The following is a 16,345-nucleotide window of genomic DNA, read 5'->3' as shown; positions in this document are numbered from 1 at the left end:
GACTCGAATGGATCCTACGTAACTCGAATAATTCTTATACGATTTTATGCATCCTACATAGTTTTAAGATTCGTGTAAACCTCCATATGGCTTCGAGACTCATGTGGGCCCTACATAGTCTTGTGGACCCCACATATGATACCTATATTATTATCATCTTATTATATATTTTTACAAATTATGTCTGTCAAAATATTATTTTATGTATATATATACTTATTTACGTATACAAACAGTGTCTATCCTGTTTATCTTATGAAATTTCATTTTGACCAGACCGACCTCCAGGGAGCGACTGAGCTGCAATGGTCTCTGAGTACTCGCTAAGATAAGGTCTTTCTTAGGCATCAAATATGAAATCAAGGATCATACAGAAAAATACTTCTGTATTGATATTAACTTAATGACCATTTTTATTATTTTATTATTATTATACTCTAATTATATATATATATATATATTTTTTGGGTCATCACAGTATGTAAGTTTATTTCAAAATAGTTGCATCCATAATTTTTAGAAAACAAAAATCCATTTGTTTGCTTATATTTTTATGTGCTTTATATTTTCTTTTTAGTGTTTTGAAAAGCCATTAAGTAGTGGAGTCTTTATGAGGCATAGTTCTTTGCATGGACTCTGTGAAAGTCATTTCAAAGGGATTGAAGGTTATTTGTTTGTTTGAATTTAAAAAAAAAAAAAAAAAGGTGGGAACCTATTTTAGGGGTTGACTGCCAAGGAACGATATTTGAAAGTGAGGCATGATCAATTGATCTTTGAAGGGGAATGACTGACCCTTCTCTCTCTCTCTCTCTCTCTCTCTCTCCTCTTTTTCAAATTAACAATAATCATTGTTAGAATTGATGTTATAGGGTGTTAGTCTTTTTGTTCTCATTGAAAAGAATTAACATCATGTTTGATTTGCCAATAAAATGGAAGTAGGAATGAATGGAATGAAAATTTCAATAGGATGCGTGACAAAATCAAGTAATAAATTCCATTCCATTCCTATGTACCAAATGAATAGTATGGAGTTACTTTCCCTATTCACAATGTCACTCGTGCATCTAAAATTTTTTGAAAAAATATTTTTTTTTCCTTTATTTTACTTTTTTCAAAAAGTGAAATAAAGTGAGACTCTATTTTCAAAATAAAGTGTGAGTTGTAAAATCAATGACTCATTTTTTATACTTCACTTGTTTTTCAAAGTGCTTACCTAAATATATTGACAATAAACGAACCACCCGAATTCGATGTCGATAGGAGTTAAAATCATGTCTCAATATTGGGTAGTAAAATGTTGTGTTTTTATCTTAAAAAAATAAAATAAATAATTAAATAAACTAATAGTATTACATAATTAAAAAAATTAGTCAATTAGAAATTAAATCTACAATAAAAAATTCAAAAATCTTAGAAAAAAAAAATAGAATAAACAATTACAGGACTCTTGAAAATAGAGAGGCATGTTTTGATAAATCAATATAGATATATGATAATAAAAATAATATATGCACATATTCAAGTGGAGATGCAACACTATTACACCGCATTTTTTTATTTTGCTCCCAACCAAATTGGGTTGAAGTCTTACCTTGACTTGGCACAAAATTGAAAGCCAGATTTACCACGTTGTGAAGATATTGGAGCATTACAGAGGCCTAATAATTTACGACCCATGTGTTTCATTCCCGGACATTGTGCATATTTTTTAGGGACCCAAAACTCATTCAAAGGCCATGCAAATGCTTGTCATTTTCAAACACGACAAGCATGAAATTTTCCTTTTCCTTTTCCTTCGACTAGCATGCCTTACCGCAATTCCCGCCCCATTTCATATCACTTCAGCCTCCTGTGCGCGGCACAAAAACTTCAAAAAAATAAATAATGAAAAGGAAAAATATTCAATTAAAAGAGTAACATTCAATTGTAGGAACTTATGGCTTGATTATCCTTCCAAAACTGACTTGGCGCACTTTATATTTTAATAAACTGCAATAATGGCAGGTCAAAAGCATATAATGGAATTATCATAAAAGCCCCTTTTGTGACGTTCGCGTTAGCTCAAACCAACGGCAGCATTGAACCCTCCGCAGCCCATAAATAACAGCCGTTGAGTCATGAGCGTTAACTATCCCACTGCAGGAAACAAAACAAAGTAGCAAAAGTAGTTGCTGTTTTGCGATGCTTTCTCTTCTTCTGCTTCTTTTCCTACCAGCCTATGCCTGGGCTGCTACGGATTCCATTGCGGAAAGATTTTTCCAATGTCTTTCATCCGATTCCAAGCTAATTCCCACGCCCATCTCCTCCGCCTTCTTCACCCGAAACAACGCCACCTTCACGCCTCTCCTTCAATCCACCGCGCAGAACCTCCGGTACTTGACCCCTACCGTACCCAAGCCTGAGTTCATCTTCACCCCTCTCCGTGAGTCCCACGTCCAAGCGGCTGTTATTTGCGCCCAACAGCTCCACCTCAACCTCAGAGCCCGCAGCGGAGGCCACGACTATGAGGCCGTCTCTTACGCCTCTCAAACAATAACACCGTTTTTCATCCTCGATCTGTCCAAACTTCGGTCCATCAATGTTGATACAGCCTCCAACAGCGCCTGGGTCCAGGTGGGCGCAACCATCGGCGAAGTTTACTACAGAATTTCTGAGAAAAGCAAAGCTCACGGCTTCCCGGCCGGTCTCTGCACCAGCCTGGGCGTCGGCGGCCACATCACGGGCGGCGCTTACGGCCCCATGATGAGAAAATACGGCCTCGGGGCGGACAACGTGCTCGACGCCCGCATAGTTGACGCTTCCGGCAAAATTCTCGACCGAGAGGCGATGGGCGAAGATTGGTTTTGGGCTATCAGGGGTGGCGGCGGAGGGAGCTTCGGCATCCTTCTTTGGTGGAAAATAAAATTGGTCTTGGTGCCACAGACCGTGACGGTTTTCAACGTCGGGAAAACTTTAGAACAGGGCGCGACCAAGATTCTCTACAAATGGCAACAAGTCGCCGATAAGCTGGACGAAGATCTCTTCATTAGAGCCGTCATTCAGCCAACAGAGGCCGCCGAAAAGGCCGGAAGAACTGTAACTGTGTCATTTAATTCACTGTTTCTGGGCGGCGCGGACAGGCTTCTTCAAGTGATGGGGAAGAGCTTTCCGGAATTGGGGTTGACCCGGAATGACACCTCCGAAGTAAGCTGGATACAGTCGGTGCTCTTCGTCGCCGGTTACCCCCCGGGAACGCCGCCGGAAATTCTTCTCCAAGGGAAGTCACTTTTCAAGAATTTTTTTAAAGCTAAATCAGATTTCGTGAGGGAGCCAATTCCGGAAAGTGGGCTTGAAGGGTTGTGGAAGAGATTGCTGGAAGAGGACGGTCCGTTGATGATATGGAATCCATACGGGGGTATGATGAGTAAGATATCACCATCCGAGATTCCCTTTCCTCACAGAAAAGGCAACCTATTTAAAATTCAGTACGTGACGACCTGGCAGGATGGAAGCGCGGACAACGCGACGAGGCATATCAATTGGATGAGGGGTTTATATAATTATATGACCCCTTACGTTTCCACGCTCCCAAGAGCCGCGTATGTAAACTACAGGGACCTTGATCTGGGGATGAACAAGAAAGGGAATACCAGCTTTGTGGAGGCCAGTGCTTGGGGGAACCGCTACTTCATGGATAATTTCAACAGATTGGTGCAAATCAAGACCAAGGTGGATCCTGATAGCTTCTTCTGGCATGAGCAGAGCATCCCGCCTCTTTCATAAACGATTTATTAGTTTATTAAGTGGAGAGAATTAGATTAGACTGGGGCGGAGAACTTTAATTAAGACTTTTAAGGTTTGGGGGTTGTTTGTGATAGATACAAATAATGAGGGTACTCTACAGCGGGATAGGTGTTGCATCAAATTAAATAATTATGTGCGTACTCTACAGTGGGATAGGTATTGCATCAAATTAAATAATTAATGTACCTAATTGTGTTTTCCGAAAGAATGGTTCTCTTCATATAGTATTGGGTTGATTTAGAAGTTTTAAGATTAATAACTAATCACCAATCATTCAATATTCTGCTAATCAATGGGGAGGAGCTGTCATTGTCATGTCATAATACCATATTGTGAGAATATTTCCCAATAAATGTAGATTTGTCACGTGTCACGTTCAAGGTAAAACATAGGCAAATATCACTACTTAATCTAGCGAGATTTATTTGTCACGCGTCCAGATCAGGTTGGGCTATCATTTAAATCTCGCTACTTGGTGCAGCGAGATTTAAACGAGATTTGTTATGCATATGGAATTTTTTGTGTTCTCCTTTTTTATTTATTTATTATAATAATGATTAATTAAATTATTGGAGGGAAGAATCATTTATTAGTTTAAATTTTCACATAGAATATATTATATTTTGTAATTTAGTTAAAAATATTAATTTTATTATAAATTAATATAACAATCATACATTATAAATACACACTAACAGCAAGATTATATTTAATTAAATAGGGAAATATTCTATTATTTTATTGAATAGAAAATATTTAAATATTAATTAAAAATAATTATTATTGAAATTGTTAACTAAGAACCTTAATAATTCTATTTTTTTTTTTTTATTTCTTCTGGCTTCCTTTCCTTCCACAAAATCTTGGATGCAAATAGAGCCTAACAGTTTTGTCCATTCTACAAATTTACAAAATTATCCAAGAAATTACCTTCATTGGAGAATATTTTGAAGACTTTATCTTTAGATCCCAGTGTCTATTTATTTGCATGGTTAAGAGGAACTTATCGTCATCCCATTTCTTTGTAACAGGTTGCACCATGCAAGACAAACCCCCCCCCCCTTCCCTCAAGCAAAAGGAACTAGCAAACAACATCGATACTACCTTACTCTACCTTAAGAATACCATTCCAACTATCACTTGGAAAACGTCCATCGGCACTATGAAATTTGCATGTCCCACCCACGGTCCAAGTTGTATAGTCACTTGCTTGGCTACTTCTAGAGTACACTAAACCGCGGAACTAACCACTTCTATATGTCCTAAGTCCTCCAAGTTCAAGTTGAGTCTCTATGCTTCTAGTTTTGAGACAAAGTTATATGCAACCCTAGTTTCTACCATTGCATAGGTCCTCTTCCCTATGATTCGCAGATCCAGAAACATAAAGTCATACACTTAGGTAACTTTTGGTCAATTTTACTACCTTTACAACATGTTGAGTAACTACACTGCACATATCCTCGGGGTTATCCTCATCATCTCCATCTGCCCCCCTCTACAATGGAAGCTTGCAAGACATTAAACGATGTCTTGTGATAGCAATCAACAACTTTGTGAGGGCCTCAACATAGTTAGTCAAGGTCCAATCTCATCCAGTGGCGGTAAACCAGGCGAAGGCCCAATCTCATCTAGTGCTACACGCAGAAACTCCTTGGACATTTTCCCATTTCGATCATTTGGTACCGTTTTCAAAGCTGCCTCTAGTGACTACATTGAAAAGACTAAAAAACATATTTCAAACAACTACAACTAAAAAAGATTGGCTTTTGCCTTTTTTTTTTTTTTTAAACAAAAAATCTTAACTTTTGTTGTTAGTATTCATAGTTGAGAACAAGCTCGAACACAAAATAGAAAGACTCGACACATCTTGGTGTTATCTAAAATGACTCAAAAATCTGAACAATTTTTGTAATAACCCGAATAATTATTGGAATTAAATAATAAAATAAAATAGAGGAAGAGGGAAATTTTTTAAAGGGAATTTTCAGGGTCACGTCAATGAACATAGGGCGCTCGTCAACGAGCATCCTTCTTGGATTCGTCGACAGGGACATTCATCTTGTCGACGAGAAGTTACCAAGAAGGCATTTTCATGTTCTGAATTTCGTCGATGAGGAGTAGGCGTTCGTCGACGAGACTACAACTTGGACTCATCGATGAAGTGATGTGGCTTATCGACAAGACCACATGGACAACATTTTATATGTAGCCCTAAAACAGATTTTTGACGAAAAATTCATTTTATAATTCTTCTCTCTCTCTCTCTCTCTCTCTCTAAAATGGTTTCTCTGACTTCTCTCTAAGATTTCGGCACCGTCTCTCCTCGATTCAACGATCAGAAGCTACCACGATGATCCTGGGGAGATTCTCTACAATCTAGCTGGAGCGGAAATTCAATTTGAGCAGTTTGGGAATCATCCTAAAATTTGGGTAAGTGAATTTTTAGATATTTTCAATATTACCAGTATTATTTGGGGGCCAGATTTTGTACACCATGAGAATTTACTAGTGTTTTGTGGAATAAATTTAGGGTGTCATATTTTCAGGAATAAGGTTTTTTGGGCCCCTATAGTCATGAGTTGAGGACCCCTGCAAGTATCTGTTTAAGGATCTAGGTAAATTATAGTTTAAGAAATTTATGAATAGGCAATTTTAGGAATTATGGGTGTATTGATTTACTGGAGAATTTGTATATGTAAATGCAGGTTTTTGAGGTTGGTACACCAAGGGTGCGAGAGTGGAGTGGAGTGGAGGCCAGCCTCCCAATCAGATAGGTAAGGGAAATATGCTATGCAAGGCATTTTAGAAAATTTATCAGAAAACTATGTTTTTTGAATTACTAAAAATCTGTGAATTGAATAATAATTGGGAAAAACATACAACTTTACTGATAATCATTCTATAATTCTAGCATAGCATATTTCCCTTACCTATCTGACTGGGAGGCTGGCCTCCAATTTTAACCCTCATGCCCGAGGCATACCAATCTCAAAATCCTAAAATTATGCATATATACATTTCTCTATCAATCAACTGAATTTCCCAAAATAACTCTCATACTTACATTTTCTTGAATTTATAAACTATTATCATTACCTAAGTTGTTGGCAAAAACACCCACCAAAACCTATCTTGTCCACAATATTTTCACTAAACCCTGCATTTTACAAAAATCCTAATTTCTCAATTTAACTCTAGAAATACATTCATATCTATGTTTATACCTTAAATAAATTAACAATTAACCCAAAAACACCCTTACCTCAGTTTTGGTATGGTGCCCCAAAACCTTAAACTGAAATTCTGTTCCACCTAGACTAGAGAATCTTCCTAGAAACCCTGTGGTGGTTCCTGATCGTCAAATGGAGGCTTATTGGTGTAGAAATTGAGGAGAGAAGGGAGAGGGGTCATAGGTTCGTGGAGAGAGAGAGAGAGAGAGAGAGAGAGAGAGAGAGAGAGAGAGAGAGAGAGAGAGATTAATTTTATGTTTAAGAAAAATAGCTCTCGGTACTTTTAAATCTCAACCCTGCAGCCGAAAATCGTCGATGGTTTTCCTGGCTTCACAGAAGACCATTGCCGATTTTCTCCTTCTCTAGCCAAAAACCTATTTTTTTTATTTTTCTTTTATTATTTTATTTTTCTAAGTTACTACATTCTCCCCTCCTTATAAAATTTCGTCCTCGAAATTTACTATCTGTACTATACTCTATTCATTAAAGAAAATTGACTACTTATTTTATTACTTACTCTCACTTATGGCGGAGGAATACCATGGTTACATTTAAGGTTCTGGGAGATTACAAATATATATATATATATAAAATAAAATTCTCCCAAAACCAAAAAACTCTACCTACCCTAATAATCTAATATACAATTCTTACTTTGATTACACTACACTAAAATCAATAATACTAGTTTTCTCTGAATGATCACCTCTAACTACTATTGATTCCCACCACACAGTTGTGGGTACCTCTGTCGCATCTTCTCCTATGGCTCCCACGAAGCCTCCTCTACCGCATGATTCCTCCACAAAAATTTTACTAGCGGAATTTCCTTAGTGCGTAATACCTGTTCTTTTCTATCTAAAATCTGCATTGATGTCTCCTCGTATGCTAATATGTCTCTGAGCTTTATCCCCTCATAGCTGATCACATGGGAGGGATCTAGGATGTATTTCCTTAACATGGAAACATGAAATACATCATGTATTCTGAATAATGCTGGTGGTAAAGCTAGGTTGTAGGCTACTGGACCCACTCTCTCTAATATCTCAAATGGGCCAATGAACCTAGGGCTTAACTTATCCTTCCTCCCAAATCTCACAGATCCCTTCAATGGTGCTACTTTTAAAAATACCTGATCTTCAACATCAAACTCCAACTCCTGGTGGCATGTATCTACGTAACCTTTCTGCTGACTCTGAGCTGCATTGATTCTATCTTTAATTAGTCGGACTTTATCGTACACTTGCTACACCAACTCTGGTCCCAGAACTCGCCTCTCCCCCATTTCATCCTAATACAAAGGTGAATGACACCTCCTACCATACAATGCCTTGCAAGGCGCCATGCCAATACTGCCTGATAGCTATTTTTATAGGCAAACTCAACCAGCGGCATATACTGGGTCCAACTACCCCCAAAATCCAGCACTCATGCTCGTAGCATATCCTCGAGTATCTGGATCGTTCTTTCTGACTGCCCATCAATCCAAGGATGATATGCCGTGCTAAATAATAATTGAGATCCCAAAGCCTTCTACAAGGTCTAAGACTATAGATACTAGCACTCCATGGGGTCAAACAATCTTCTAAATGTAAATCTATGTCAATTTACTCATAGGGTAGCTAACTTTAATAGGTAGAAAGAGGGCTATTTTCATTAGCCAATCAACAACTACGCAAATAGCATTCTAACCATGCGGTGCTGGCAGTAGTCCAGTAATGAAGTCCATGGATATATGGTCCCATTTCCACTCAGGGATGTGGAGTGGTTGTAATTGTCCTACTGGCCTCTGCTGCTCAGCGTTTACTTGCTGGCACGTCAAACATTACTGCACAATTTCATCTATCTCCCTCTTTATACTGCTCCACAAAAAAGACTCATGAAGATCCCAATACATCTTTGTGCTACCCAGATGAACTGTGTATAGGGATCTGTGAGCTTCCTCCAATATAATCCTCCTAATCTTGACATTTGTAAGAACGCATAATCTGGTACGGAACCATAGGATTCCATCATCTGATATACTGAACTCCTCTCCCTCTTTGTCCTGCACTCTATCCATTAGTTTTGCTGACTCTGGATCAATTCTCTAGGTAGCTTTAATTCTTTCTTATAATGTAGGATGTAACACCAGGTTGGCAATAAATGTTTGGTGATCACCATCTATAAACACACGCCTAACCTCTCCAAATCCATTTGAATAGGGCTCTGAATCTCCACTACTCCTATTGTTTTCCTGCTCAGTGCATCAGCCACCATGTTGCTTTCCTTGGGTGGTAGCTGATAGTACAATCATAATCCTTGATGATCTCCAACCATCTTCTCTGTTGCATATTCAAATCTTTCTAGGTGAAGAAATACTTTAAACTTTTATGATTAGTGAAAATCTCGCATTTCCCACCATAAAGATAGTGCCTCCACATTTTCAGAGCATACACCACTACAGCTAACTCTAGGTCGTGTATAGGGTAGTTCTTTTCCTTCTCTTTAAGCTGTCATGATGCATAAGCAATAACTCTTCCATGCCGCATTAACACACACCCGAGTCCCTTCAAAGATGCATCACTGTATATCACAAATCCATCCTCCCATGATGAAATATACAGTACCAGTGCGAGACTCCTATAAGTTTTGCTCGCAATCATCAATCTAATCAAACTTCACATTTTTCCTCATGATTCGTGTTAGTGGATTCGATAATCTAGAGAAACCACCTATGAAGCGTCGATAGTAGCCTACTAAACCCAGAAAACTCTTGACCTCCTAGACATTTGTTGGCCTCACCCAACTCACCACTGCTTCTATCTTACTTGGATCAACTGATATGTCGTCTTTAGAGATCACATGTCCGAGAAAAGTAACCCGCCTTAACCAGAATTCACATTTCTTGAATTTTGCACACAACTTTCTTTCTCTCAATATCTGAAACACCAGCCTCAGATAATGCTTGTGCTCCTCAAACTTCTCGAATATACCAGTATATCATCAATGAATACCAAAACAAACTAGTCCAGGTACTGATGGAACAACCAATTCATTAAATCCATATATATTGCTAGTTCATTAGTCAACCCAAACGGCATCACCAAAAACTCACAGTGCCTGTATCTGGTTCGAAATGTTCTCTTTGATACATCCTCTGCCTTGACTTTCGCCTAATGATATCCTGACCGAAGGTCAATTTTGGAGTAGACCTGAGTCCCCTGGAGCTGGTCAAATAGGTCGTCAATCCTGAGAAGAGGATACTTATTCTTAATTATCAATTTATTTATTTCCCTATAATCTATGCACATCCTCAAGGTTCCATCTTTCCTTTTCACAAACCATATCAACTCCCCAAGGTGACACACTAAGCCTGATAAATCCTTTATCCAGCAACTCCTGCAACTGATCTTTCAATTCCTTCAATTCGACTGGAGCCATACGACATGGTACTTTAGATACTGGTGCCGACCTTAGTAGTAGATCCACAATAAATTCAATCTCTCGGTCTAGTGGTAAGCCAGGTAATTCGTCTGGAAAAATATCTGAAAATTCTCTAACCACTGGAATATTAGCTTGTTTCAATTCTTCCTTTGGCAGCTCCTTTATGTAGGCAAAAAATCCCTGGCAACCGCCTAGAAGTAGCCTCCTTACCTGAATAGATGACACCAACTGTGGCGAGGCATGCACTCGTGAACCCACAAATATGTATTTTTGCTCACCTGGGGATCTGAAAATCACTTCTTTCTGATGGCAATCTATTTTGGCGTGATTTCCTGCCAACTAATACATGCCAAATATCACATCAAATCCTTACGTAATATCACGAGATCAGTTGGTAGTACTTTTCCATGAATTCCCACTAGAAAGTTCCTAAGTACCTTTATACATCTTACAATAGATCTAGTCCGCATGGCCACAGATAACTCAACATCTAACAACTGTACTTCTACCCCAACTACTTTAACAAACCCTGCTGATACAAAGGAATGAGTGGCACCTGTATCAAACAAAAAAATAACTTTATATGGTGAAGCTGTAAGTATATCTATCACGACATCTCCGACAGTCTCAGCGTCTCCCAGCGTCAATGCATAAACCCTCATCGGTGTTGTATTCCTCTACTGGGCTCCACGGGGCGCCTGATACCCACCACAGTACGGTCTTTGAGCTGGTGCATGGATCGGCAGTCCCTGACACGATCGTGCCATATGACCAAATCTCCTGCATCGATAGCAAACACTCTCTCCCAACCGACATTCACCTAGGTGCCTCCGGCCATCTAAAACAGATTGGAATAATCTACCCTCCCTAAACACCGCCATGCCCCATCATCTGTCTCTGGCCTCCTCCATATCTATCTCCTCTCCATAGGCCTCGGTTGGGACTTGCCTGATAACCCGGAGGTGTGGGCCTTTTCCTCTAGCTCAACACCCTCACATCTGCCTACTCACTCTCCTCTGCTACTGTAGCTTTGTCAACCAACTTAAAGAAATCCTGAATCTTTAAACTGCCACCTACTTATATATGTCCCTTCTCAAACCTCACTCGAACATCCTGGCCTTCTTAGCTTCATCTAGTACTATATATGGAGCGAATCATGACAGCTCGATAAATTTCATCGCATATTACTAAATTGTCAATGATTGCTGGGTCAAACTCAAAAACTCATGTACTTTAGCCTCTCTAACTGTGACAAGATAGTATCTGTCAAAGACTATGTCTCTGAATCGGGCCCAGGTCATAGACACTAGGATGGGCCTCTGCTCCTCTAGTATTTTTGTGGTCGTCCACCATCTCTCGGCCTCTCCTACCAACTTATACGTGGTATAAAGGACCCTCTGCTACGTTGGTGCAGTGGAACACCGTCAGTACTTTCTCCATCTCCTGCATCCAGTTCCCAGCAACTATAGGATCAGCTGCTCCTGAAAATGCTAGAGGATTCATCTTCGTAAACTTTTCTATCATGCACTCCTGCGTAATAGATGGACCTCCCTGCTCCCTGGAGCCTCGTGCTATCTCATCCATGACTTGCTGAGCTACGTTGCATATTATAGCATCTAAGTCCTCGCCTCCCATGCCAGACGGCCCTACTCCATCGTCACTGCTAGTGTAGGCACTACTACCTCCAGGGTCCATCCTATAATAATAACAAATCATTCTGAGAACCCTAGCCTCATATAACTATTCTAACTAAAAATATCTCTATACCCTTTATTACTAATTTAAGGTCTAGTCCTACCATATGGAAATAGAAAGCAACGATAGTTTATTATGGTTTTCTTGAAATCGTCACCTTAGGAAAATCATAGAAACCACCCCAAAGTTCTTACTTCCAAACTGAAAAACCAAACCCAAAATTCTCATCCTAGTTCCCTAATATTAACTCAGTGATATTTTGTTTATTCTTTTTAGAATTCCGTTTATATATTCTGGTATTGTTTTCTACTGTACTCTAGAGTCTACAAAACCTAGCAACCTAGGCTCTGATACCAAACTGAAATGACTTGAAAATCTGGACCATTTTTTTTTTTCTATATTTAATTAGAATTACTCTGATATCCTTTGAAACCTAAGGTGTAGTCCTAAGAGGGGGGGGGGGTGAATTGAGTTATTTTAAATTCCTTAGAGTCTTTTTATGAGTTCTTGACTTTTTAGAATTCTTTTAAAGACTTCTTATATTCTTGTGGATTAGGCAATCCACACAAACATTTACTTCTTCTATTCAATCCACAACCACAACATACACAACCAATTGATTAACTATTAAAACCAAACAAACACAATACAAGTAATCAATACATGCTTTGCAATCTTTAGCAACCTTGTATATGAATGTGCGAGTCCTATAGTTGGCCTTTGAACTAAAAATTTAAATAACATCCAATCACTCTTTTGAATAACTCAGATTTTAAATAAACCCTTAGTTAAAAGAATTTAGGAGTTGATTAACAAATGTACTCTTTTTCAATTTCCGCAATCAAAGATAATCAACCCAATCAATTATAATCTTAGGTTTATTTAGTATCCAAGGTTGTTTGCAAGATTAACACATCCACGTAGTTTATATTGTTGCTAGAATTTAGAATAGAATAAGATAAGAGAGTTAGGCAGTGTTTTTATGAGGTTCGGTTTACCCCAACCTACGTCCTCGCCTTAGGTCAACCACCTAAAGATTTCATTATACCTTGTTCCTTCAGAGTGGAACAAAAACCTTTACAATAACCAACCTCTTTTTCAAAAAGAGAAACCTCTCCAAGCAACAACCTATGCTTGGTGCAACGATCCAATTATACCTTGAACCATTAAAGATTTAGTAGAAGGGAATGGACATCTGCGTAAACAAGAACTCTCAAACACAGAGTAAATTGTTTAAGTTAAATCACTAATCGTACTTTAAAACCAAAACAAAATAGAAAATATGAAACTCAAGGTTTAGAAGTCACCAATGGTTCTTTCTTATTGATATAGAAATTTTAGTTGCAAATTAGAACCAAATATTTTTAATCAACCAGCAATTTCATAGAGTTTCCTCTAGCAAGAGGGTGAGCAAGTATGAGCTTTAAAAGAGTTTTAACGTAGAAATCGTGTATTGCTTGAGCGTTTTTCTTCACTAAGCAAGAGAGGTATTTATAGTCTTCTTAAAGAAAAGTTTCATCATTTAACATAGAGTGTTTAGGTAACTTTTCAAAAGATATTAAATCATAGAATTAATTTTAAAAAACTTCCCGTATAGTTCGAAATTCAAAATTTCCATAGAGTCAGTTGGCTGACTCACTTAACTAAGTCATTTTTGTACTAATCACTCGGCTGGACAGGTTGTTAACACCATTCTATCTCTCGAACAATTAATTTTGATAAATTGTCAGTAAGCTGACAACATTCTGTCTCTCAAAAAAATAATTCTAATAAATTGTCAATCGACTGACTCAACTATGTTCAAAATAGTTAGTCGGCTGGATAGATGTTTTTCCATTCATTGTGATTGTTATTCGGCTGGCCAAACATGGTGTGTTCTGGTCAGTCGACTGACCGGTCCTCTCTTTTTCATTTTTGATTTTAAAACTCTGGTTCATTTTGAAAATCACATCATATTCCATCTTTTCTTTTCACAGCCTTTCTCCCTTTAGACATCATTCAAAAACAAGGGGAAAGAAACAAGCAAAGCAAGCAAACTAAGTGTTTTTTCATACAACATATCAAAGCACAAGCAAAAATAAAATAAAATTGAGAGAACACAAAGAGACAAACCCTAGGTTAGTTGACTGACCACTCGAATGGCTTAAGTTTTTATAAACGAGCTTAGGTTTTTCCATCGGTCAGTCGACTGACCTTAAGGTCAATTGGTTGACTACTTCCTGTTTCAGAAAAATAATTCAGTCAGTCGGCTGGGCCTTTGGTCAATCAGCTAACTATAAGTATTTATTTAAATTTTGTTCGTTCACTCAATTTCACTTCTATGTAATAGACCAAGCTCTCTTCTAATGGTTATGAATCTATTTTCTGAGAGAGGTTTAGTAAGGATATCAGCCCATTGATCATTTGTATTGATAAATTCTAGAATGATGTCATTTTTTTGAACATAATCTCTTAGGAAGTGATGTCTTATGTCAATGTGTTTGGTTCTTGAGTGTGAAATGAGATTTTTAGATATGTTTATCGCACTTGTATTATCACACTTAATTGGTATAGTTATGTATTCTAAGTTAAAATCTCTTAACTACTATTTTATATATAGTGTTTGTGCACAACAACTCTTGACTACTACATATTCAACCTCAGCAGTTAACAAAGCCACGGAGTTTTGTTTCTTAGAGAACCAAGAGACTAAAGATCTTCCTAAGAAGTGACATATGCCACTTGTACTTTTTCTATCTATTTTACACCCTACATAGTCTGCGTCTGAATAACTAATCATTTCAAATCCAGTGTCCTTAAGATACCATAGTCCTAAGTCCATGGGGCCTATTAAGTATCTTAGGATTCTCTTAACAACTATTAGGTGTGATTCCTTAGGTGCTGATTGAAAACGTGCACACATACACACACTAAACATTATGTCGGGTCTACTGGTTGTTAGATATAGTAGACTTCCAATCATACCTCTATAATACTTTGTGTCTACAGGTTTTCCCTTTTTATCTTTGTCTAAACTGATGGAAATACTCATAAGTGTTCCTATGGGTTTACTATTTTCCATACCAAATATTTGTATCATTTTTCTTTTGTATTTTGATTGACTTAAGAAAGTCCCATGCTTGGCTTGTTTAATTTACAGTCCAACAAAATAGTTTAACTCCCCCATCATGCTCATTTCAAATTCTTCTTGCATACATTTTGCAAATTCTTTGCATAGATATTCATTAGTAGCACCAAATATTATATCATCTACATAGATTTGAATTAGGAGTATATAATCTTTCTTGGTTTTAATGAACAAGGTACTATCAATTTTTCCTCTCGAAAACCCCTTCTCAATTATAAATCCACTAAGTCTTTCATACCAAGCCTTAGGGGCCTGTTTTAATCCATACAAAGCCTTAGTTAGTTTAAATACATGATTAGGATTTTCTCTATTTTCAAAACCAAGGGGTTGTTCAACATACACCTCTTCATTAATATATACCCATTTAAGAATGCACTTTTGACATCCATTTGGTATAACTTAAATTCTTTGTAGGAAGCATAAGCTAACAACATTCTTATAGCTTCCATTCTAGCTATAAGGGCAAAAGTTTCATCATAGTCTATCATTTCTTCTTGGTTATACCCTTTAGCTACAAGTCTAGCTTTGTTTCTAATGACTATACCATTCTCATCCTTTTTATTTCTAAATACCCATTTAGTTCCGATGATTGAATGATTTTCAGGTCTGGGTACTAATTGCCACACTTTACTTCTTTCAAATTGGTTTAATTCTTCTTGCATAGCTATTATCCAAGAGTCATATTTAACGACCTCTTCAACGTCTTTAGGTTCATCTTAAGATAGGAATGCATAGCGATTACATAGATTCTTTAAAGAAGATCTAGTAGTTACACCTCTAGATGGTTCACCTATAATTTGATCTTGAGGGTGATCTTTTACATACTTCCATTCTCTTGGTAATTCAAGATTTTCTATAGGTTCATCTTTTGGTGTTTCTTCATTAACTTCCTTTTCTTCCTTGATTTCTACCTTATCCTCCTTTTTGAAAATATCATCCTTTTCTTCATTTTTGACTTCTCTTGAAAAATGGTTTGATTCATCAAAGTTTACGTGAATTGATACAATGATGGTGAGTGTTTTTTATTATAGATCCTATAGGCTTTACTATTTGTAGAGTATCTTAGGAAAATTCCTTCATCCGA

At 37.6% G+C, this 16,345-nt stretch overlaps 2 protein-coding genes across 2 annotated transcripts; one reads left to right on the top strand and one right to left on the bottom strand.

The window, feature by feature from the left end:
* The first annotated feature begins 1,950 nt into the window (after positions 1 to 1,950).
* On the top strand, positions 1,951 to 3,988 carry LOC131160464 (berberine bridge enzyme-like 13). Its single transcript, XM_058116170.1, has one exon. It carries the CDS (start codon positions 2,182 to 2,184, stop codon positions 3,760 to 3,762), a length of 1,581 nt encoding a protein of 526 aa, XP_057972153.1. The 5' UTR covers positions 1,951 to 2,181; the 3' UTR covers positions 3,763 to 3,988.
* A 1,370-nt stretch (positions 3,989 to 5,358) lies between these two features.
* Positions 5,359 to 12,134, bottom strand: LOC131160831 (uncharacterized). Its single transcript, XM_058116712.1, has 4 exons — positions 11,834 to 12,134; positions 10,877 to 10,995; positions 10,650 to 10,778; positions 5,359 to 5,490 (listed from the first exon to the last, which is right to left on the bottom strand). The coding sequence occupies exons 1-4, from the start codon at positions 12,132 to 12,134 to the stop codon at positions 5,359 to 5,361; spliced, it is 681 nt and encodes a 226-aa protein (XP_057972695.1).
* Between the last annotated feature and the right edge of the window lie 4,211 nt (positions 12,135 to 16,345).

This window comes from Malania oleifera, chromosome 7 (assembly GCF_029873635.1).
Source record: "Malania oleifera isolate guangnan ecotype guangnan chromosome 7, ASM2987363v1, whole genome shotgun sequence".
Taxonomy (NCBI): domain Eukaryota; kingdom Viridiplantae; phylum Streptophyta; class Magnoliopsida; order Santalales; family Ximeniaceae; genus Malania; species Malania oleifera.
This window is presented reverse-complemented; position numbering and strand designations above follow the sequence as displayed.